A 25981-nucleotide genomic window follows, 5' to 3' on the forward strand; every position below is an offset into this window, starting at 1 on the left:
TTGGGCATACTGTACCCACTTTATATAAAAAGTTGGACGAAAATAGTTACATTTTGCAACAACAAAATCAGGCAGTTGAGATTTGCTATACAGTATATATTGTATATAGTGTATGGAAGAAAATAAAGTTGGATATAATGCATATTATTAAAATTAAAAAAATTAAATTAAAACTAATTAAACTGCAAAAAGAAGTGAAACATAGTTACAAATCAGCTTACATAAGGAGGGCTTTCGGGAAAAAAAGGTGAAGAACCACTGCTCTAATCACACTTTTTGGCTTGACACCTTGTAGAGTGAATTCAGAGAATGTTGGGGATTGAATCTGTTTCCAGCCAAAGTCTCAAAATCTTCTTTTGTGATGACTGGCTCCTTCGGTTGTTCTAGCCAAGACCACATGAGCGTGGAAAGCACCACAGGATCTCTCTCAGTGCACAGCCTTTCCCATGCACCTTCACGGGAGTTCAGCTCTGTCTGAGGGGCAACGGCAATCACAGAAACTACTGAATGTTACAGAGTAAATATCTGAGGTTGCATTATAGAAGAACAGGATAGGGAATTAAAGTTCTGAGACTAGATCCTTCCCAAATGCTCCCTACCTGCCACATTGAGACTGTGCTCCTGAGGTCTTCTCCATCAATGTCCATCATAAGAGCTTTGGCCACAAACAAATGATGAGTCTCAGGTGAGAGTTCACTTTGAAGCGTAAAAATAGGAACATCTGTCAACGGATGTATGTCATCATAGGCTGGGTTTTCATTAGGGCTGAGGTGACGTGTTGAAAACATGCTGTCACTGGTCCTCCCTAGAAAGCCATAGGACATGCTGCACTTTGTCTCCTTCAGTGGTGTCCGTTTTACAGAGACAGGAGAGTAGGATACTTGGCCTTCAACTTTTTTGGATTGTACCAGGAAGCTGCAGGAACCAGTTGAAGAGCCATATTTGGGAGTGGTGTTGATTTCGGATGGCAGTCGGGATGGCAGAAGCTCAGAGGTTTGTGTAGCTAATCTGCTCTGCGACACATAAACTTCAGTAAAGTTTAAATCAGATTCACTGCCATTCTGAGGACTTGGTAGTACCTGCACAGTGGGGTCCAGTTTGTTCAAGTCTGAGTCACTACAGCTAAGACATTTCCTCAAGATGAGCTGAGACTTGTACGTATTGTCTACCGTCGGCCATCTCCAAAGCACATCAAACTCATGGTCGCTACAGAGAGGCCGGTCATGAGGTGGATCACACTGGGTTTCTTTAAGAAGCAAGCTGGGTTGGTCGGGAAAGAGAGGTAAGGATATGGGAATCCCTTTCTCCATCATCTCTTTCCCTAACTGCTGAAGGGCTTGCAGCGAGACTGTCTTCTCTACTTCCTCTGTGAGGTCTGGGATGTCCAACACCTCCTCTTCCACTGGTCCTCTGCTATGTCCAGTAGGGACCTGCAAACCAGGTGTATGATTTTTGGCACGTTCTTCACGTGAGGTGCTTCATAGCCATGCAGCAGGTGCCGCTGATGAGTCAGGTACTGTGACAAAGTGACCATGTGAGCTTTGGGCTCGGCACATGAGAACATACTCTGCATTGGCACAAAGAACCGGGCGAACTCTCGCACACACAACAGTTGGCCACGAGTCTGGATGGAATTTGGACGTTTAGCTCGAATGAACAAAATGGCCTGATCTGCACTCATCTGGGATGTGAATACTAAGAAGCATGATATTAAGACACCTAAGAGAGGACGAATGTGCATTTAAGGGTAGTTAATAATCAGATTAATGGATAAGGATTGAACAAAATCTATTACAGTTATCTTCTGAAATTTTTTAATTATCACAGCAAAATTTTCAAGAGTATCAAGATACGTACCTGTTCTGCCAAGTCCAGCATGACAGTGGACAGCCATTTTCCCCTCTTGCATGGCAAATGACATCACCTTCACCATGTCAAGTATAGTAGTCAAGGATGCCAAGCCTTCCAATCCAAAGTTGTAAAAATAAACTACAAAAAGTCAAATGTATGTCTCTTAAGATGAAAATAAAAGTATTTAAATGTCATTCAAGAAATTCAGACAGCATACGTTTTTTGTGAACTATTTGTTTTTAGCCTGTCAATGTCTAAAACTATTAATATTCATCATAAACATGACTTATTACATGTTCAAAACAATGGTAAAGTTAAATAAACCATTTCAATATTTGTGTGAAAATTATGTAATTTATATATTTGTGTACTTGTCCCAATGTCCCAAAGCAGTTTTTTTTCTTAAGTTAGTGCACTTGTTTTCCAAGAAGACAACTAAGTTATTAGAGTATCACTTGTTAACTTATATCTGTGCTGTGTGTGATTTCCAATTTACAAGCAGTAATGTTTTAAAATTCTGTAAAAAAAAAAAAATAAATAAATAAATATTACATTTTATTTAGGTTACATTAAATGCTAGCTACAATAAAATAATGTTAGCAAAACAAATGAGATATTTTATTTTAAAACTATAAAAAATATAATTTTCACCACCGTCATTTAAATCACAGACTGCTAAACACAAAACATAATTTGCGATGTGGTGGAAATGATGCTGTAGTGGATATTTTTCATTAATGATTACAAAAAGCCGGCCAACTGGCTAATTAACCTACTAATTAACCCCATAATTGAAGAAACACCTCTACATGTTGTTTATATTTATGTAAAACAATATGCTGTTCTTTCTGGATAACTGGGAACATAAATTATATAACACACATAGGATCTCTCATCAGTACGGACTCTTCTTTAATTTGAGAGACGTTTCAGGCATGTTTCGACATGCAGCACTCTTTGGAAATTGTGCCTTATAGTTTCCCAGAAGGTGCTGTCTATAAGTACATCACCACTCTCAGGAGATCTTGTTAAAGGCTGCCAACCCCACTAAGCCTAAAAATCCTGAATGGAAGCTGAACAACTCCTGCAAGCATGATCACTTTATGCATAGTAAGCAAATATTGCATAAAAGGTTCTTTAGCTTGTCCAACACATTGACAATTTAATGTGATAATAGTCTGGATTGATCCCTGCCTGATTTCCTCGACTACTGAGAGAGGAAGAGGTGTATGTTTGTGTGCATGTGTGAGTTACTCACTCCCTGCCTCCATGAAAACCTCACGGTGATGGGTGAAACCGCTCTCTGGCTCTAGAGTGCTGCCGCATCTGGTGTGTTCCCCTGGATGCTGCAGGTTAATTAAGTCTTGTCTTTAAGCCACACCTAGAAGGAAGTAAGATTAAGCATCAGCAAAGCAGTCTGTGGTCCATCTTGGGAATCAGTTATTGGTAGCTTGCCGCTGAGTACAACATATGCATGAAACGATCATGTTCGATGACGTTGAATTTTTCAATAGTTTCAGTTGAAGGTCTTGCAATGGCTAACAGTTAATCAGTTATCCTGTGAAAAGAGTATAAATTAAATATCAACAAAATATCTGACTCAATAACATTAATACAAATATTCCAAAATAAGAACTAAAAGAAATGCAAATGGTTAACATGCAATTCATAGAACACAAACAATTTTTGAATAATAAATAATTATATAAAAGCGACTGGCCATCCACCCAGGATTGACAAGCAGTTTAGAAATTGGATGGAAAATGTAAAAAAAAAATAACTAAGATTTATTTGTTTGTTTGTTTACCTTATTAGTATCAAATGCTAAAATAAATGTTAAAATATATATTTTTTGTACGGGTTTTTTTTTTTTGCCATATCAGTATCCAAGGCAATTTTTATGAAAAAAAAACAAACAAATATAATAAAAAAATTTAATTGATTACAGTTAATTAAATTTTATAGTCTAAAATTTTAAGTTCGAGTTGTTTAAGACTAGTACAAAATATTTTGGCATGTTCATTTCAAACAATGCACATTTAGTCTGTTTGGTTCGATCAGACAGCTAGAAGACAGCTTACCAGGAGGAGTACAGTCCTTTGGTGGCTTGCTCTTTGTCGCTCCAGCGAGAGGGGTTTTCGTATTTGCACGCTCGACCACCACAAAGCCATGGAGCACTGCATATGTCCTGGGATGACATGACATGCCTCAAAGTCTCGCCCACTTTGGTGTACTTTGCAGTGGGTACTCTGACATTTACTACAGAAAAGATAGTTGAAAAAAAATAGATTTCAGAATTTAGTCATTAGACTTATTAGCTCCAATTTAAACATGACATATTACATCCACAATCTGTGATGTCAGTCTGTGCCTTGGACATGCTACGCGCCACAGTGACCCTTTGTGAAGAGGAAGTCAGAACTACCACGGCTGAGCTACGCTGCCTCTTCAGCAAGATCTCTGACGCTGAGTCTCGGTGCGTCTTTTGAAAACGCATGAAGATTTCGTCTACCAGGGAAGAACAAGCCCGTCTCTGCAGGTCTCCTGTCTACCGATGACACTACATTTAGCACAGCCTGAACAAACTGCGCTTACCCCAGAGCAGTGAATCGTCGCTATAATCACCGCGCTGCACAAAAGAGACATGAGAGACCAATACAATACAATCGGTTCATCATTTGCTCTTGAGGGGGTCTACAAGGTGATCAAGTTCGAAGTCAGTGGGAGGCTGTGCAGAAGCTGTGTGTATATTGTCTCAGGTGGAAGAGAAACAGGGTGATGTCTTTTATGGAAATACTCTGGTTGCATAACCCTGCAAGATGAGGCTTGAATTACGAATTACACATTCTCAGCTCCATCTGCTGTGCTGAATACAAAGATTCTAACTCAGAGCAAAAAAAGCTAGGGGTGCTCCGATTGATCAGCTACCATGGCTGGACTGGCCATTGGGCATACCGGGCATTTGCCCGGTGGGCCGACGTGCTTTTTGGGCCGATATCTCATACTCATACTTTTTTTTTTTTTTTTTTTTTAAACGGCCCATAAAATTTGTACATCGGCGGCCCATTTGTTTTGTTTTGTTTTGCTTAATTGGCGGCGCTGGATTTGTGCCGGTGTAATGCATTGGTCAAAGTCAGTGTTAGTTTTTTTTTTCTGACAGACCAGCCCATGAAACACGTAGATCAGCGGCCCATTGGCTCTTTTCTTGATTGACACTGGGCTGGCCCAATCACAACTTTAAACGAGTGAGCGAGCGGCAGCAGTGTCCGTGTGTATCTGTAAAAAAAGATGGAGAAGAAACGCAAGGAATGTGCAGATAAATAGCGTGAAAAAATAGAACCAGGCCCTTAAAGCAGACACTGTAAACTGTGTCAAAATATATGTTTTCTGACCTTCATCAGCTCCTGTGGCAGATGATGATAGTGAGGACGGAGGATCAGGAGAGAGATGAGAAAGTGTAGAGCCTGCGGTAAGCATAACTACTTTCAAAACACTTAGGCCATGTCATGAGTGTAGATTATTTCCACATCTGCATAGTTGACGATTACCGCAATTCACTAGAAATTTAATAAGATGCGTTTATAAACCATGTTTTCCGCCAAAATAAAAGCTTGATGCAGTTTGCGTCATAATAAAAGATCATGTGCTTATCTCTTTCAAGTATAGAAATTGGTACAACTAATTAAGAAAGTTTCCTTTATTTTTTTGTGCATTTGTTTTACAAAATATGGCTATTACTGTCATTGGATTAATATTATAACTATTATTATTAGTAATGTAAATAGACACTGTAACTAAAAGAGGTTTGAATTTTTCTTTGTTTAATTTGCACACTGAATATGGGTTGGAGCTTTTAATTTTGAACTCTCAAAGTGCATCAGATTAATGAATTTAACATTAAAATGCACAAAATTTTCTCACGGGGGGGGGGGGGGGGCATGCCCCCAAACCCCCTTAGAAGGACCGAGGACACACCACCATAGTTTTAATAAAAATCCTGTAAGAAACACTGGTGTTGCTATGCCAGAGCCGCTTATAGATTGTTTTAGGATTCACCGCTGTGGAGTATAGTTCAACTGTATTAATAAATATACAATTTTGACTTATTTCATCTGTTAACTCTCACTCGTTCCTATACTCACTCATTACATGGCATTAGTGGTTTTAATGAATAGGAGTTGGTATGCATATAATTAAGGGCGTGCAAAGATGGGTGGTGTTTATGATCATATAGTGGGCCGGTCTGGGCAAAAATGCCCGGGCCGATTTTTTGTCCCAGTCCAGCCCTGTCAGCTACCGATCACTATCGGCCAATAATCGCTTTGGGATGTTTGATCGGCGGTGTCTAAAAAAGGCCAAAACTCATAAAAGGATTTAAAGCTGATGAGAGGTTTTGTATGACATGCAGTGGCACCTTCAGCCTCTGTCCGGCGCGGGTGAAATAATTATAATGCTGAAGGTGAGGTGCCATTCATATTTCTTCACTACATAACTTCTAAAGTAATTTGAAATCTTCCTGTGAGACATAATTTCATAAACAGCGCGAGTGAAACACGACGCGCTCTCTCTCACTCTGAAAATATGCAGATGGGTTCAAATCACCACACATCGCGTCCGTCTATAAACGAGCTGCATGCAGCACAGCTGACACAGAAATTGTCACGTGCACAATCGAGGCAGTGTTGTCACTAATATTCATAAATTGCATTCCTTTTTTTCTTCTTGTCAGTGTTTAACCATTCAGCGCTTGTGCGCTCGCCTGAGACCGAGCGCTCATGCACACTCCAAGCGCAAACATAAGGTCAGGTTCACATTATTACATTCGCTGTGCGTTGGTCTACGCGGTGCCGGTGCTTTTTTTTTTTTTTTTTTTTTACCATGCTCATGTTAACGGATTGTAGCGCATCTGCAGCAGAGCAGCGATTGATTCACACCAAGTTCGCTGCATGCACTGAACTAAAGTGACAGGGCAAGTTTCTCGGTAAATGTGTAAACGAAAATGTAGTAATTGCACCATAAATGCATGTAATTAAAGTATGCTTGGTTTTCATATTCTACACATATGGCTTTTTGGCTAGATTTAAAGGAAAAGAGCACTTTTAGATAAGACAATAACAGATGCCACTCTTGGATGTAGAAAAACAAAGTTCTTTATGACCCGCAGGATTGCTTGTAATAAAGATTTAAATGCAAAAAAAAAACAAAAAAAAAACAGTAGAGCTGACTGTTTCTGTCAATGGTAAGTTTTAATTTTGAATGTTTGTGATAATGTAAGAAAAGTATTTAAAATGCTTTGCCACTTGCTTCAGCAACTGTTTTGTTCTGTAAGCCTTTGTGCAACAACTGCAGGTGTCTAATAACAAAAACGCACTGCATGATCAAACATTTAGGTGAGATAATATTTATATTGAAAATGTCTTATAAATGCTCTTCTCCACCCCTAAAAAAACCCTCTCACAAGAGTCACCTATAAGAAGGAAATTGAATAAATGCTTAAAATTCCTGTTTGTAGTATTACTATAGTAATAATTCTACATGATAAAAATAAGGCTTTAAAAATATCGGTATCGGTGATCGTATCGGCAAATACTGCTTTCTGTGATCGGCCTCAAAAATCCTGATCGGAGCACCCCTAATAAAAACTGATTAAGAAAAGTAGTTTCCTCATACATCAGTCAAATCAGCATCTGAAGAGGCATATGAAAGTTTTTATTACCATGACCATTAGTGTTCTTTCTCACCTAACCTACCTGAAATCAGAGGAAATTAAAGGACATTATCTCTACGATTCCTTTAAAATATATTGTGAAAAAATTTGACGAAAGACTTTTGTCTGCTCCAGTCTAGATAAGTTACTGTAGCCATTTAATTATTTCAGAATATCTATTTTCATGTTGTATCTATATTCTGTGTTCATGCATTTTTTTGCTGATTTTGTCATATCTGTTATCTAGAATGGGACAGCGATATTGCATCAATTGGTCTCCTACTTCATTTGATTCCACCATCATCACAAGGCTGCAAGGGACCTGGAAAAATGTCATCCTGTCAAGCTGAAAAACATCTTCAAACAGGTACATTTGGAGATTTCTGTCACTACCTATTGTCTGCCTCAAAATATTGCCAGATGGGTTGTATATGAAAAACTAATATAAATAAAATCAGTTGTAGAGCTGACCTTGACTGTTACTTTTATCTTTTATCTGCAGGCACTAACAAGAACAGCTTGATTGGAGAGAAGAGACCACACAGCCATACCTGCTCGCTGATAGGACAACGAGGAACATCATTCATGGATGCTACAACTCAAATCTACACGTCATATTTGTTAATGTCTCGGTAAATTTGATGATGTTGTGTTTTATTAAGTATACCCTTCATGGAAAGATGGTAGTATACAAAAATATATATTTTTGTATACTACCTTCAAAGAATGAAAAAAGATCACCACACATCCAAAATCATCCAAAAAGCTTTTTGTATCAATATTTTATAAAAGGCAAAATATACATCAAAGCAGGGCTGCACGATTATGACAAAAATCACAATTGTTGATTATTCCCTTGAAACTTTAATTGCGATTATTAATGGATTATTAATGAATAGCTTTATATCATTGTTTGAAGCAACAGCATGCCATATTTTTATATGAAAATAAACAGGCTGAAAACACTCTTCCTGAAAAAAGTTTATTGCTTTTCTATATCAATAAGCCTCAAATGTCAACTATATATTACAGAAAGAATAAAAAGCATGCAGAATAATGTAAGTGGACTTTTTTGTTGTTGTTGTAATTGTGCCTTTGAATGATTACATAATTGTGGCATCCATAATTGTAATTTTGATTAGAAATTTGATTAATCGCACAGCACTACATCAATGTGCAAAAAAAAGTGTAGAAGTGCAGCAAAACGTTTTTGGGTTTAACCCTTCCTATGTGACATTTTTATGTTTTTGAAAGAAATCTCTTATCCTCACCAAGGCTGCATTAATTTAATAAACAATACAGAAAAAAATGTAATATATTCCTAACAGTAAACAGTATTATTACAATTTAGAATAACTGTTTTATATTTTAATATATTTTAAAATGAAATTTATTCCTGTGATGCAAAGTTGAATTTTCAGCGGCCATTATATTTCAGTATTCAGCGTCATATGATCCTTCAGAAATATTTCTTAAAAATAATATTCATTTGGTACTCAAAAAAACATTAATTATTATTATTGATGTTGTGCTGCTTAATATTTTTCTGAAAAGCATGATTTCTGAACAGCATATATTTGAAATAGAATATTCTGTAACATTAAAAAAGGCTGTTCAATATTTTTGTCTGTTCAGTCTTTGAGTATCAGAATCTCACCTAAATTATTTTCAATTTAAGACATGAACCATTTCAGATATGCCCCAGCCACAGGTAGAGAATCAACAGTGTATTACCTGGCTCCATGTCAATGCTGGACTCTCTGCTGTTAGCTGAACTGCTGGTGTAGTATAGGGCAGGTCACTCAACAAACTGATGCCTGCGGCCATGGCAGACACTGAAAGGAAGCAAACATGGTGTCAAAGCCTCTGACATGAAACAGGGTAAAGAGTCAGGACACAACATAAATGTGGAAGGTGGCAGATGCAAGGCTGGTTGCTGGGGAGTTTTCCCTCCTGGGAGGAAAATGTAAGTGTGGTGTTGTGTCACACATTGGATCTTGCGTTACTGCTAGTGGCATATATAATGAGCAAAGAGGTTACAACCTCTGCCCTCCAAAAGATCTAGATAAGAACAGTGTAAAATAAAGAACTTCACATATTTAAAGGTGATCTTGACACTTTAGGAAACCAACAAAGATTTTTCTGTTTTCTATGCAGTCTTTGATTGTTGTGCGTACTAAGTGAGGTTTTTTTGTACAGAGAAGCTATGGAAACTTCAATGTGTCAGTTTAACCGTGTAATAGCCATTACATAATCACAAGTTGGAGCAGCAATGACTGTAACGGTCATGCTCTAAAACAGAGCTTTTACTTCTGGATTTTCACATTACTGCTTATTAATATCTTGCATAATAAATTAATTTGGTCTGACAATGGTAGAATATTGTGCAAAATTGGGAGTTAATTCCAAATCACACTTTCTAAATGTAGTTTGAAAGCACTAAGAGGAGTTATATTCAAAGACACGGTATCTGCAGGATTTTTAAGATCAAATTTAAGACTTTTTTAAAGAGCTGCACATATGAGTGGGGTAGGGCAATGTATGGTAACATATTAAACTGTAAAATGACTGTAAAAAGCATGATTTACCATTCAGATACAGGTTTTCACAAAAACAAAAAGTTTCATAAAATCATAAACATAAACTTTAACATTTAAACCATTTTCAAGAAAATGAATGTCAAAAGTATCAATCATTATATCAATTACATAACATATAAATACATTTTTGTTATTAATTGATTTTTATAATGCATTATCTTCTTGTCAGTCCACCAGTTCACATTTACAACTCTGTTTGTTAGCTGATGATCCAAAATCTATGTTCTATGAACTTAAATAAAAAATTCTTCCTGCCCTTAATGCTACTATGAAAAAAAAACATCTAATTCATTTTTTATGTTTTAATTTTTGTCATGTTTGATTTATTTTTTTTAAATAAGTATACAGTTTTTATTCATTTTTATTTTAGTTCATCAGACAAAAATGGTACAGACCAACAGCCTTCTCTCGCTCTTGATCTGTTTTTTTTTTCAAAGTAATTAAAAATATATAGACATCAAATTACCCTTCAAACTGTTTCAAACAAGGATTTATCAAGCCAACATTCAAATTTTGTCTTGATTAACATTTCCTTAAAGTTAATTTATTGATCTTTAACAATCGAAAGGCGATTAGAATAGTGCTGCTTTAAGTAATGACTATTTGTGTTTGGTTTCTGTAGTCAACTTTGGCACATTCAGGATGATGTTAGCAGTCATTTGATATGCTATGATTGATTCACACTGTAAAATGAGAAGACACATGACAACATAGTGGCATTATAAGTCTCATTTGCCTTGTAACATACACTTCTCCTATACACTGATCCAACAGAGACAAAGTGAATCCCCACCTGAAACACCCAAAAACTCAACCTGACACGAGTCAATCAGTGTGTGCTATTCATCTGATTAGGAATGGATTTTTCCTAATCCTGATCAACACTTCAATCATCTCAGGTGCTTTCAAGTCAGTCTTGCGTCTTATATTTTGCGATCATTTTATTTATTCCTATTTTAGTCCTGCAGTTCAAATGTTTATAACCGTTATAGTCAAGTCAAGTCACCTTTATTTATATAGCGCTTTAAACAAAAAGGATTGCTTCAAAGCAACTGAAAAGTATTTGAATAACATTATGAACATGCTTGCAAACAAATTTCCAGCTGTCACCCTTACAAAAGCTATTGGAGTCTGAGCTTGGGTGAATCCTTGAACGATGCCCACTGGATTTAATCAGAGGGGGCTGATCACTTTCATCTAAACTTTGAACTGATTTTTCAAAGCATTTTCAAAACCAACAGAGATACGAAAAGGACTGTATACATATATCAGATAAGTGATTTTGCTGAAATTGAATGATTACTATTATGCATTAATTATTACCCAAACCTCTGACTGGTTTCTGTTACCACTAGTTACTATTTTGATGACTGTGTAATAAACCATAAAATTATCAGAAGAGTTAAAGGCTGTAGTTTATTCAGCATGTCCCTTATTGTAAAGGTAAGCCACAACCTCTCAGCATACTGTAAATGACAGCTTAAATGTCTTAGTGAATGTGTTTAGTTAGGCTTACATGGCCTTTCAGATAGTGTTAACTCATCCAATCATAGCTCTCACTGAAGCGTTTAGAGAAATCTTGCCGTTGTTGTTGTTGGCTCAGTGTCTGACCCTTCACATGTCCTCTTCTTTAGAAACCAACAAGTACACATGACGTTTCTACAGCTACAGATCTATGCAGATATCTATCATGGGAACATTCAGCTAAGAGTTTATTTACATCAACATAAGACATCCAGACTAAACTGCATCATGAATTCCAGCCCAAAGTCAAGAGGAGAAAACGGTTTTTGTAATGTACTGCTTCCCTGATTATGGAGTTAAGTAGATTTTATATGCAACATTCCAAAAATAATTACATACATAATATATTGTTCTTGTTATGTTGTACAAAGTGTATGACAATACAGTGCGCCTTAAAAAGTTTCTAAAAATGTATTTTAATCTGGGAATGCAAACTTTCATTTCTGGGATGAAAAGCATAACATAGATAAATTATAGATTTTTTTTTTATGTTTGCAAATTAAACTTGAACCACATTATAACAACAGAATAAAGACATGGGGAAATTGTTCATAATAAACAATATACTATTCTGCACACTGGAGGATAATCTTATACATACAAGTATATCATTGTTATTATGAGAGGTGATCAAACTATGACAGCGTGCTTTCAAAAGACTAAACATAAGATCTGTGTTAACTGCTTTCATCACAGAAATGAATGCATGTGTAACATTCAATGATTGACAGTGACATGCATTAAAGCTCACCAGAAGGACAACACAGCTTGTTTTATCTTTTGCGTTCCTGTATAGAGATTATTTTCCTTATATACACTATTTCAAAACAAACCGAGACGCAAATACACATTAAAAGAGTTTAGAGCAGAACACATTGATTGCATGGTTAATCTCTTGAGGTGCAGCTACAGTAGCTAACCTTTAATGCTATTGTGCTAAAAGCAAAGGCTAACATTAAGGCTCATGTGTCCGATTGTTAGATACCTCAGTCCCTATATTTTTGTTAGCTACAGACCAATGAGGTCATGGTGAAATGCAAAAGCATGAATCAACAACAGAGAGTGTCACGTGCATTTGTATCCGTTACACTTGGACTCAAGGGAATGTTACACTGTAACAGGTTGTGGAGGAAACAGACAAGGCTTGTTATTGGCCGATCCGTGGTCACGTGATCAAATGAGGGTTGTAAAGCACAGCTGAAGAGCGATGAGCGCATGTGAGGAATTGGGACTGAAGTTGACCACTCGAGGAACAGAAGATTTGGATCCTGCATGGCTGAGCTTCATGTTAAGTGGTATTGGCTCATCTTAAGCATGTACTTCATCTTCTTGAAATAATGAACTGAAGTATTTACATATTGAAATCCCTGCCACTGCAAATGATGAAATCATATTTCATAAGATAGTCACTAATGCAAACGCCATTTCCATTAACTTATGTATAATAATCAACACGACTGCGCCCACATATGAAAATGCCTCTGTTTAAAATTTTTCAAATTTGATATTTTTACAATAAATTATAAGATAAATAATGTATGAGTAGCACAAAGTTGAAGTGAAAACTTACATTTCAAAATGTTTTAGTATTTGCTATTATTTGCTTTGATGACAAATAAAATTTGTGTAAAACCTAATAAGCATACTATCCCACTTGATTTAAGAATGATCCAAATAGCATCTTGTGTTTCATTCGAATCAAGAACATCTGACCTTTAGTAAAAGGTGTAGTCAGCAGACCTTAGGCTGTAAGTGAGAAGTACAGTGAATTCAATGGATTGTAATGTTGTTTATTTGTATAGACTGCTTTAAATTCAACATGGCCTCTAATAATTGAGGTTTGTGCCACACATTTGCTAATAAATTTGTGCATTTTAATCATTTTAAAATTCTAGAATGCTCTGTTTTCTCTCTCGACATAAATTAAAATTGGAGTCCCAGATTTTAGGGGGTAGACTTCTGAACTCAACTGTAAGTATGTAATCCATGATCAATTTAGATGGAGGCTTAATGATGCTCTACCAGGGGTGTCTTGTAAGTAGCTTGGTGGAGCACATGGTTAAGCACACAGTAGATTAATACACTAAGCTTTTGCTGAAGTGGTCCCACATTCTGCATAGCAAATGGCCATAACCCCACTGGTTAATTATGCAGTTTAAAACTACATTTAACTGAAAAGTGAATGCAATGCAGCTAGTGGAAGACTGACCTAAACTTGCCTTAAAAAAAAAAAAAAAAAATATATATATATATATATATATATATATATATATATATATATATATATAATAAAAAATAAAAATCTAAAGAAATAGATCGATTATTAGATCTGTTCATTTATACACACGGATACTTTGCAATCAAGCATTCACATGATGTCTCCTAGTGGTTAAAAACTGAAGCGCTCCCACAAGAGGCCACCTGGCCTACTACGTAGAATATAATCTTGCGTGAATACTGAGAAGGGGTTGAATGTGTTTAATGATTTCTGTCTTTCTTTCTTTTTAAGAAAATGTCTTTACAGAAATGTCCCTGGCAATATCTTTATTTCTGTAACGTGCAAATATGTCAATTCAATATAATAATAATAATAATAATATTAATAAAAAAAGTAATAATAATTATAACACTGAACATCCAGAATATCCCAAAATAATATAATTTCGCACGATGAAACAGAGAAATCTAGTATGATAAAGAAGAAAGAAGATAAAGATAGAAAGAAAAAGAAAATATGCATGCTGTTCATTCGACGCGCAAAAAGCTAACACAATACTTTAAAACAAACAAAGAAATATAATTTCTGTCAAAAGACAGTAAACATGTAATTCTCAGTGGTCTTCCGTGTTTTATGTCCGAAGGAGTGACTTTACTGTTAACATGCAGCGTCTCTTTAAAATTAAAGATATTTGAATTATTTATGAAATTTTCAATATGAATCGTGAATTCATAAAACATTTTTTTATCATTTGCCTTGTTTCTAATGAACATGCTTACACATATACCACCTTATTTTAAAAGAGTACAAACAGTAGGCCTATTTTCATTGCAACACTTCGCCATGTTAAATGGATTCTCATTTATTTTCAAGGGGGAAAAAGCTAGCCTATACTTGTCTATATCAACTGAAATTCACAAGAATTTCATAACGATGGTGAATATCCTATAAATCAGTAGTTGTCAATTCCAGTCCTGTGATAACACTTTTTGTAGGCTATGTCTCTCTTATCTGACGCCCTCGGTTCAGTTCATGGATCTCCCTTCATAAAGAGTTTATGATCTGAATCAAGTGCGTTAAATAAGAGAGACATACAACATGTGCAGAGCAGTGTTACCCCAGGACTGGAATTGAGAACCTCTGCTATAAATTATTCACAATTGTTTTATTCATCATCGAATTATAAAAGCGCAAAATAAGACGTGAAGAAACCTTTTATATTTTCCATTATAATGTTAAAATGTTAAATTGTGTGCCTATAGCCTACTGCAATTAAAAAGTACATGCAGTTAAAACCTTTTTATTCCTTTTTGACATCTACATTAGGCCTATATAGCCTATATTATATATGTTAATATTTAAAGTGCGTTGCATCATCGCAAATAAAACACCAGTGAAATATTTACAAGTTCTTTAAATTCTCGCAAAACATTTTCGTGAACGTGTTTTAAAAGACCCTGATCTCTTCAGTTTTTAATTGTTTGAATTTAATATACATTTTAATCTATTAATAACAATGAAGGACCTTATTGCTTAAAAAGGTGATAAGCTCATATATTTGTTTCGAGAGGATTGAATCAGTTTCATTTTGGCAAGACTTTCGTTTATTTTTTCCAAGTTTAGGTGGAATAAAACAATGTGTCTCTAATGTAATTTAATTATATATCGTACAAAAAGTTGGTGAAAGATACGCGATTAATCAGAAACAAATAAACTTCGATACTATATCTTGTAGAAATCAAGTGCAAAAAAACACATGTAGACCTAGATGCGTAAGACCTACAAAAAGTCTTCAAGTTCAGAAATGGAAGCACCTTTAGAAAAAAGTGTAGCCTAATCAAATCATTTTTATATGAACGGCTATACGTTTCTTTTCTTTTTTTGTTCTTTTTTTTTTTGTATTTTAGGATAATAGCCTATAATATTCGACCAAAAAGCATTAGCCTACTGACCCGCTTTAAAAGTAGGCTAAGCTTATTCAAATGATCGAAGACATCTAAAAAAGAGTCGCACGACAAGTTCAATATTTTGCCTATGATTTTCCCCTTGATTTACAGAGTGTGCCCAAGCATGTTGAGAAGGAGGTGTGGCGTTGTGATAGACCTCCTTAAACTCAGATGTCCATGATCCTGATTCAGAGCTCGGGTTGGTGCGGTAAGAACAGAAACAGGCTGCCCTTGCTGGGCGGATCAGACTTCTCACTCCAGCTGCGCGGACGGGACCACACATTTCGGAACTCTTTAAAAGAAAAGCAAACAATTTTACTCGTACATTGAGCGTTCTAAGGTCGAGATTCGGTCAAAGTCTTCTTTACGTATTTCAAAAGTTCTCCACAAACGCAAGGATATTTTTTTTTTAAATGATCATCGCATCTAAAAATCTGAATGGACGTTTATGCCTCGGTGCCTCACAAGGACATCTGAATCCTCAATGTGACCTCAAGGTTTCTACAAGCTTTCAGCAGGTTCGGAGAACATTTGCTACATTTAAACTATAATAATGCAACATCCTTTGGAGATCGGGGCGCACTACTTCCCCCCGGAAGCCCATCCAGACCAACGATCTCACAGGTACAGGAGTTTCATGATTGAAGAGATTCTTACAGATCATCCGGATCACAAGATATCAAGTCCCACTGGAGACCTCCTCAAATTTGGAGTACATGCCCTTTTGTCCGCCAGACCATACCACAGCCACTTAGGTAAGTACCGTGACCTTTCAGTCAAACGATAGTTTTGAGATTCGGCATGGGCAATCCCTTAGTCTTAAACCTTCTCTTAAAACAGGGACATTCAAATTGCACAACCTCCCAATTTGCCTACTCAAAGACTCAAAGAGAAAAAACTCCGCATTGTCTCTGTTGACCAACACAAAACAAATCTCAGATCGAAATATATGCAATGCAATGGACCGAGCAAGCTTATAAAAATTGCAAATGCACGTTCAGTTCAGGCCCAAATGCGCACATTTTTATTTTTACTTCTATTGATGCTCCGGGAAAGTTCTTACCAGCATAAGAAAAATAAAAAAGTGTTCTATTTGCCGCCTTAAATTGTAAAATAAAATAATAGTGGTGCCAAAGTTACAAATTGCATTGATACTTTTATTGTACTTTTCAAAAACTTTTACTTGAATTACAGATTAGGAAAATTCAGTTGAAACTGCAGAAATCGATTAGAGAAGACTAAAATCATTGTGACAAGTTAAACGTTTGGAAATAAATATTTTGTAATGAAACATTTTTACACCGAGGGAGCATAATGCAGCTAATTTCGAGGTTGACGTTCAGATATTCATGTATGAAAAATAAGACTCAATTTTTAAATGAGACCACTCGTTATGGATGATAGATGCAAGCAAAAAATAATCTAAGATTGCCATGTAAATAATCAGTCTGTTTAGCCAAGATTTATAGTATCTTTCGTAAAAACCTTATAGATTCAAAAGCATGTAATTCAACTGTAGCTAACAGATTGATCAGGAAAACTGTTATAATATGTAACGTATTATTTTATAAGATTAGCTATATAAAGTTGCACATAAAATACCTTTTATCATGATGAACCATTACAGATCCATCCAAACTCTTTTTTCTAACTGACATGAAAATGTCACTATCACCAAGCTGTAGTTCCGATTAGATTATCATGACTAACACACACATACAATTGTTTCACTTCCAGTCCTGAAAGCAGATCAGACCAGTATCCTGAAGTTTCCAGTGTCTCCTCTGTCCTGCTCGCTCGGGGCGCCGTTGGGCTCTGCGCTTCTGGCCGGAGCTGCGGGTCTCCAGCTGGGCTCTTCATCCCATCATCTCCCGCTGGACCTCCACCTTCGGGGTAAACTCGACCCTGGAGCTGATTCAGTAAGCAAGACAAAGAAAGGAAGAAGAAGTAGGACTGTGTTTACAGAGCTACAGCTGATGGGCTTGGAAAAACGATTTGAGAAGCAGAAGTATCTCTCAACTCCTGACAGGTAAAGACGCTTTTAATATCAATTATTTAAACCAATGTCAGTGTCATGTCACACTTTTTTTTACCCAAATGTATTATTTTGTTATTAGCATAATTATGGACCTACAGTTTGCATGCAAAGGACATATTGGTGTTCTCTAAGAAATGACTTAGAGGACAACTTTTTTTTTACAGAATAGACCTGGCAGAGTCTCTAGGCCTGAGTCAGCTTCAAGTCAAAACGTGGTATCAAAACAGAAGAATGAAATGGAAGAAAGTCGTAAGTTCTAATAATAGGCATAGATATTATGATTCAACTGTCGTACCTGTTGAAATGAAAACGTATATGCACCGTTGTTGCTTTGAAGGTGTTGCAAGGAGGAGGATTAGAATCTCCGACCAAACCCAAGGGCCGTCCAAAAAAGAACTCCATCCCCAGCAGCGAGCAGCTGTCGGAGCAGGAGAGGATACGAGACGCGGACCGCTTATCCGACGGCGGTGCTTCTTCACTTTCTGATGCAAACCAAGAGGAATAAACGAGAACACGATTGTCTCCGGGACGCATACGGACCTAATAATCGGCTTCTTCGGATCATTGTGCACCGATGCCTTTATGTTGGCACTCACACAGACCTAACCACTTGGCCTGATTTTATACTACCTATGTTTTGTCTGTTTGTTTGATTACGCCAACTTCTGCGGGCCTCGAAAAGTCATAGTGAACTTTTTTTCCAGGACCAGAGCGGTGGTTAGTAGTGAACAGTCTTTCTCTCAGCATTGAAGGCTGTGGTATGGTGGACTTTTTATCGGCATATATTGTGCTTTTTACGCTTTTCATTGGTATTTCATAAATATTCAAAAAAAAAAAAAAACAATTAAAATGTAATTTTTTTTCGAAGACTTGTGGCAAGTGAGGTATTTTTTTTAAACATGGTACCACAAAATACACAAATGACAGCAGCATCATAATAAGTCAAGTCAACCATAATAATAATAATAATAATACCCATGAATAATGTAAAATTCCTCGTTGCGGTTTTTCGTTTTATGTTGTGTCAGATTCTTGCGCCATATCTCATCAGGCTCATCGAATGAGGGCTGCATGTGTAATTTTACGCAGAATTGTTTATGGCCTAACTGAGCCCCATTACACCGCGCATTCAACTTCTTTTGGCGTGTTTACGCAGTAAAAGTAAATATGTGGTAACACAATATTTTCCAAAGTGAGATTATTTATTTTCACAGAAAGATCCTTTTAATCAAAGACAATGGTTATGGTTACTGGTTCAGAAGTGTCTGAAGTAAGCGATTTGCAGTTTGATGAATGTGTAGGCCTGTTCATTTTGCACCACAGTACTTGCAAAATGCTAAAATGATCTTATTCTGCTGATAACTTTGGAATTGGACTGTTTAGAAATTACGTCTTTTTTCTCAATTTTCCTTAGGCTAACATATTTAACACCTAGGTCCCTTGCCTGATTTCTTGCCAAAAGAGCATACTAGATATTGAAATAAACAGTAGGCCAACACATTATGATTCATTTTATTAATATATTTTTTTTTATTAAATTAGTATATTATTAAATTAACAAATAAGTATTACATTAGACTAACATTAATCTTATAATGCAGATCAAGTTCAAATCGTTTTATTAAACTTTGTTTCATATAGCCTACGGACTACATTTTTGAATATTGGCCCAGCTACTGCTTTGCTTAACATTTACAAAATATTTGTTATTGATGTGGTCTAATGAATGTTAAATTAGTTACGTAGTCCATTAAAACAAAATTGCGTATTTTGCGTCTTCTGGACAAAGTTATTGATATCACCAATAATCATAAACCTCCAGTAGCCTTCACAATGCGGATACATGACGGCAGAACCAAAGAAGAAATGTTTGATAAATAATTTGAGAAACTGTCTGGTCTGATTAAAGTCTTGACTAATCATATTAAATATTTTTTTTGTTATTATTATGCTTTCTTTCTTAAAAGTAGGGTTTTAAATACTGTTTTTTTTTTTTTTTTTGCTTTCTGTGAACTTGTTATTTCTGAGTCATAGTCTCTAACCCTTACAGATATAGCCTATACTCTCATACGATAGGCTACGCTCTTCTAGAGGACACATATTTTATCAACACATTCAACTCGATACTTTAATATAATTTTATAGATGAATGTAACGGAAACACGAAGAAATCACAGTTTGCTCAGTTGATCAGTTTCATAACATATGGCTGTACCTAGGCTACTTAAAAATAAATAAAAAATACAGGCCTAATAGTTTAGTCTGGCTGGAGAACATTAGCCAACTGATACCCTACCTGGAATCGAGAAAAATAGCTCTACCTCAGTGATTTGGTACAATTAATTTGAAATGCTCCAAGTTTCATTTTACCAATGAGAACCCCAGACGAGACTATTAATCAACATCCTATTAATGCAAGAATAACGACGCGCTGCAGTTTTCTGAATTAAGCCGCTCAGACAAGCCCACAGTCTGCGTCCACCTTTTCTTAAAACTCCTGATGTACAAATTAGGCTACATACAGTATAAGCTATTTATATTGACAAAAAGTATAGTCTCCGCAACACATATCATTTTTTTAAACACTGAAAATAATTAAATTATTTTAGACAGGGGCGGATTTGGTGAATTAGGTGACCCGGGCAAAATATAGAAACGGCGTCCTATACATTTGCACACATTTACCATAGAGCAACATTGAGTTTCCTTTTTTGTTGTTGTTGTGATGCTTGCTGCTGCACAAAGATGCCCCATAGTTGTGTCCAAAGCGGTCGCCGACCTTTGCCTAATGGGTAAGTCCGCCCCTGATTTTAGGAATCTTTCACCTTGGCTATGACCTTCCTGACACCATCAAGCTCACACACATTTGCATTTGCTGTTGCGCCTGGAATGAAACGAATAAATCGAATTGCATACATGTTTAAGTGTATTTAATTGCAAAGTGAAATAACTTTTTTATGTGAACGCCATATCTATGGAAAAAGTGACAAATTATGTTACAGGCATGTTACGCTTTTGAGAGAGATTTACGATTAGATAGCTTGAGAGCCCAGTTTTATAATTTATATTTTTAATAATACTTTCCAATTAAATAAACGGGGCTGGTATAAACATAATAATTTTTTCAGAGTACTAGGTTTTAATCTATAGTCTTACGTGATGTCGGAAGGTTTTTTTTTTTTTTTTTTTTAATAAGATGCTGCTCGCCTTTTAATAAGATGCTTTTACACAACAGTGTAAAACACATCGTTCCTGTAGCTGTCAGATCCAAATGTGCTGAACAAAGGCCATACGTTTTGCATCATAGCGAGTGTCACCCAACATGAAAATAATTTACAGGCGTCCAGGCGATAAAAGGTAGGCCTACTGAACCTTTTTGAGCAACAAAAATAAGTAGGCCTATGATATGAGAGGGTTTCAGGATATATAATGGAAATGTTAAAGTGTGTGTGTGTGTGTTTTACAAAAGAATCTTTAACTTCATTAAAACAAAAACGTCCTTACAGTTTTAAAACTAACAAATATGTTAAACTTTTTTTATGAAAGGCGGAGAGTAGAGGAGAATGGTTGCTACACTCTGCATTTCCTTTAGTTTCTCACAGACTCTTTGTAGTGAAAAACCAAATGTATACAATAAAGCCACATCTGTCAGCTACTCACCCACATTGCTGTAACGTGTAGATATGATAATATATGTACAATTTAAACTTGAATAGATAAAGTCAAATTTTGCAACCGACCCCAGAACAGGGGGGCTGGTTGCAACAGTCCACAGGGGCAGCTGCAAGCCTGCAACATTCATTACATCATTCTTAAATTTCATTTAGCAATTTCTTTATTTGTGAACAGAGCCTTCAATAAGTACAATTGGATGTATAAAAACAAATAACAGTAAATGGAAAAAGATTTTCATGTAACAAGTAACAACCATGTTACAATACATTTGAACTACAAAATATTAATTTACTGAGCGGGGGCCAGTTAAAATAGCCACTATGTTAAGACTCTGTCTTAAGAACTGGTTTTACCAACTAGCAATTAACCAAATAGTGTCTTAATACAGTCTTAATTTTTTAATTAAAATTAGATAAATCTATAATTTTATGTAACTGTATTCTTTAAGTCTGTGTGTGTGTGACAAAGAGAGGGAATGAGTGAAGGAAATTAGTCCACCTTGGACACAAACAGGTTTTTCCAAATAAAAAGGAGAGATACAACTATGTGGTGAAAGTGGTTCTTTTTAATCCATAAAATTTGTTTTGTAATGTTATGGCAAGCTTTTAGATGAATGTGGTAAGGGACAGCATGCTGGGATGGTTGCAAGAACATGCTGCAACTGTCCCTACACTGACAACTGTGATAAAACGTGGTATATTAGCTTGACTCAATATCTTTCACCCATGCTAGCTATGCCTGTTAGAAATGAAGAAAACACAGATTAAAGATGATATGACTTTACATTGCTTCACAACTTAGTATGACAAAAAAATCTGATCATAAAAAAAAAACTTTATTACCATGAAAATTATTTTTTGTAGAAGGAAAGGTCACATGTAGAACCCTAAAAAATGACCTTTGATATTTGTACAAAATCAATGAATAAAGAAACATACAATATTTCTGAATCAAACATATACAGTTCTTCAAAATAAAATACTTGTTATTAAATATGAGATAATTAATTAGTTAATTAAATTAGATAATTATTGCAGTTTGTAAAAGAGAAAAATCTGTTTAAGTTGAACACAATGGACTCTTACAAACACATATAGTAGCTAGAAATAAAGTGGACATCGAAGTGACTTTTCACTCCTCACCTCAACCTAGACCAAATTAAAAATTGCATAAATATAAAATTTTTTACCACATATCATCATATAAGAAAATAGCTTTATAACAATGTGCTATCCTGAACTGAACATTCTATCCCTTGAATATCCTCTTTGCTGTATTATTATAGGTGCCTGCCCCATATGCAGGAATTTCCACACAATATTAACCAACAATTATTTCCTTTTGGTGTTCATGACACTAACTAGATCACAAGGAAACAAATGCTGGTGACAATTATTAGATCGAAGTGATGCAGAGGACAACATAATCTACTGTTACAGACAGATGTTTACCGCAGACCATGTTTTATTTTCACTTCTGTAGCAGCTGAAGAGACTAAAATGTAATGAAAACACAAGTAACGACCACTCTGGTGGTGCAGGGGACTTTAGGAGACGTAACCATATGGTCATTTTAGTTTAAGTTTCTGTTTCACAAGACACTTAATACTGTTAAATGCACAAAAAGACAACAGTTCTCGTTTTAGGAAATAAACCCTGTGCACTCCCATATAGCTCTTCCTTCCTAATGGGTCATTTAATGTTCTCTGCAGTCTTTCCTGTGTCATTAGCATGGATTTAATCTAAACACAAGAGTTGGGTTTACAGTTCAGGTGCAGAAATTTAGCTCTGAAGTGTTTAGCTTGAGAACTTGGAAAATAAATGCACATATTGTATTGAAAGGGATCAATTGTGGATGAAGTCATGGGCAGGAATGCCTAATGCATTCAAGTGAACAAAACCTCATCCCAGAAACAGACTTTCAGCCTGGATTTGATAAACTCCAGGTCTCTTCAATCAAGATTTTAAAATGATCCCACAAAGCCGAAAATATATTTAGCTCCATTGTGCGAACCTTTTTTAGGGAGATCAAATGCTTAAAAACACAAAATCCCAAACTGTCAGTGTGCATAAACTACAGTGTTTTTGCTTTAAACGACTGACCAGGCATGCATATCAGTAGGCCACACAACTCCCTATGTCTTGGTTAAACAGTTTATCCATTCGTCAGTATTGACCCATGTCATAATCAGGTCTTGCTGCAATCATTATGCAGATTAAGAACAGGTGCACACACACTTCTAGCAACAGCATGAAAGGCGAGCAGTTATGAGCATGGCAACTTTTATTACCTGTAATCATGAGTTGTGAAAGGTAGCGTGTTTACGGACTGCATGATGCCAGCTCCAGACGTTCAGCACATGGCTAAAGGCTCCACATGTCTTTTCTTTCCTGTCTGGACCTCATGAAGGCCGAGAGTTGGACGGCAATGACTTCCGACATAAATTACAATCAGCAGGAAGAGTCAGCTACGAGGAATCTGGTGATTTGGAACTTCAACGTGAGATGCAATTTAATCATTAAGTGGACCCTGTTGCGGTGGCATGTTCGTTCACTGCTGCAAGCAGCGAGCTAGAATGAATGGGTGCGGGGTGGAGGACCCCCAATTTTTGAGATGGGTGTTTGTGGAGTCAAAAGGTGCGCACTTAAACAGAACTCAACTTAAAGGCCCACATTTGAGCGTCTGCCGAACCACACACAGGAGAATATTTCAGGATTAAAGCTCCACTGATTAATCTAACTTATGAGCCAAAACTGCACATGCTGCGTATGATCCCAATTACACCGAAACTCGATTCAGCATGGCGTACCTCTACGGTCTCCCTACCTCCCCCCTGTTTTAATTGGACTATTTCTGACAGCATGCTTTAATGTCACTCTGTTCAAAATTTAAGTGATAACATCAAATGTGTGTTTTCGCACTTTGAACTACAATTACTTAAACAAAAATTAAAACTGTCACCATTTACACACAAAAAAAGAAAAAGAAATTGAAAACCTTTTATCTATTTTTGTCCACATAATAAAAGCTAATGGGACCCAAAAATTGTAAGCTCCAAAAAGGACATATAAATAGCATTAAATGAATCCCAACGATATATTACAAGTCTTCAAAGCAACATGATCACTTTGTATGATGAACATTCCAAAATGTAAGCTTTTATTCACTTAATTAAACCAAAACATGTGGTAAATAATGTGATAAATGAACATCAAATATGTTGACATGAACCTCAAACGCAAACATCAAACCTCACTCATTCTTGGCTAAGGTTGGTGTCACCATATTTAAAGGGGGTCACTCTACACTTCTAGCTTTTTTGACATACATTCATACGAATACCAGTTCCAGAGACAGGAAATGTACAAGGACAGTCAAGGACTTCTCTTGAAAGAAGCATGTTTGCAGCATTGCCACTGCTTTTGTGTTTTACATAATGAAGTAAGACATATGAATTCAGAATGTCATGAGTGGGTAAATGATGTCAGAAGTTTAGAGTAAACTATTCCTTTAACTAATACATTTAATGAGTTCATGCATTCTCTGGGAATCGATCCTATGACCTTGGCATTGCTAGCACCATGCTTTACTAAAAATGCAGTAATAAGTTGCTGTTAGTTGTTGCCACGGCAACCTGCACCACGGCCACTGGCTGCATGCTAAAATACAAAAGTCCTATTCATTGAAAATACATTGTGAAACATCTGAAAAATATTTAAATAAATGCTTATTGCTATGCCACATTTATCATAGCACATATTAAAAGACCATTTCTGAAGAACGGCGAGTTGATGACAGTTTTACGAGAGAGGAAAATTCAAATATAGAGTGTATATGGTTTAAGGGTCTCTATGCCTCATTACTATACATGCACATTATGACCTATTCACTGGGTTGAACACTCTGAACTCCTGGGCAGCGCTGTTTAGATCTCACTTGCCGAGCTCAGCGAGCGAGGTGTGAATAAGGTCTCCACTGTTCCTGTGTTCTTAGACGACCACGCCAGCGAGAGGACACTCTCTCATAGCCCAGCTTTAAAATAAACACAATTTGTATGTGTCTCAAAGCCTAACAGCCGTAGTTTGTAATTCCTAATGACCAAAATGTGCACGCTACTCAACGTAATGCTCAAAAGCAGGCTTCATTGCGTCACTGTACAAACAGTACCAATACAGGTGTTGTGTATACACTCCTCTGCTTTCGATCGGTTATTATGTGAGTCATATTCGGCCTGACCTATTCCGTCTGCTGCAGCAGTTTCCCTGCAGTAAGTCAACAGAAAATATGTTTTGACATAGCATGAGTGAAGAGGAATCATTCTTGAAAATGAAAAAAGAGGGAGAGCTAAAATTCATTAAGGAAAAAGTACTTCATTTCCCAGGCCTAATGAAACCCTATCAAAAGTTATATTTCACCATGTAA

The 25981-nt window shown here is 36.2% G+C and overlaps 1 protein-coding gene and 1 pseudogene across 1 annotated transcript; one reads left to right on the forward strand and one right to left on the reverse strand.

The window, feature by feature from the left end:
• Positions 1-238: 238 nt before the first annotated feature.
• Positions 239-4508, reverse strand: LOC132119196 (protein tyrosine phosphatase domain-containing protein 1-like; annotated as a pseudogene).
• Positions 4509-15968: 11460 nt separating this feature from the next.
• On the forward strand, positions 15969-19517 carry LOC132119059 (homeobox protein BarH-like 1). The gene is made up of 4 exons (XM_059528809.1): positions 15969-16601; positions 17584-17875; positions 18049-18133; positions 18222-19517. The coding sequence occupies exons 1-4, from the start codon at positions 16400-16402 to the stop codon at positions 18387-18389; spliced, it is 747 nt and encodes a 248-aa protein (XP_059384792.1). The 5' UTR covers positions 15969-16399; the 3' UTR covers positions 18390-19517.
• Positions 19518-25981: the final 6464 nt, after the last annotated feature.

This window comes from Carassius carassius, chromosome 38, assembly GCF_963082965.1.
Source record: "Carassius carassius chromosome 38, fCarCar2.1, whole genome shotgun sequence".
NCBI classification, from domain to species: Eukaryota; Metazoa; Chordata; class Actinopteri; order Cypriniformes; family Cyprinidae; genus Carassius; species Carassius carassius.

Coding starts and splice junctions, on each gene's coding strand:
- LOC132119059 (XM_059528809.1), top strand. CDS start 16,400: ATGCAACATCCTTTGGAGATCGGGGCGCACTACTTCCCCCCGGAAGCC. Junction 16,602..17,583: donor ACCATACCACAGCCACTTAG/GTAAGTACCGTG, acceptor TTTCACTTCCAG/TCCTGAAAGCAGATCAGACC. Junction 17,876..18,048: donor TATCTCTCAACTCCTGACAG/GTAAAGACGCTT, acceptor TTTTTTTTACAG/AATAGACCTGGCAGAGTCTC.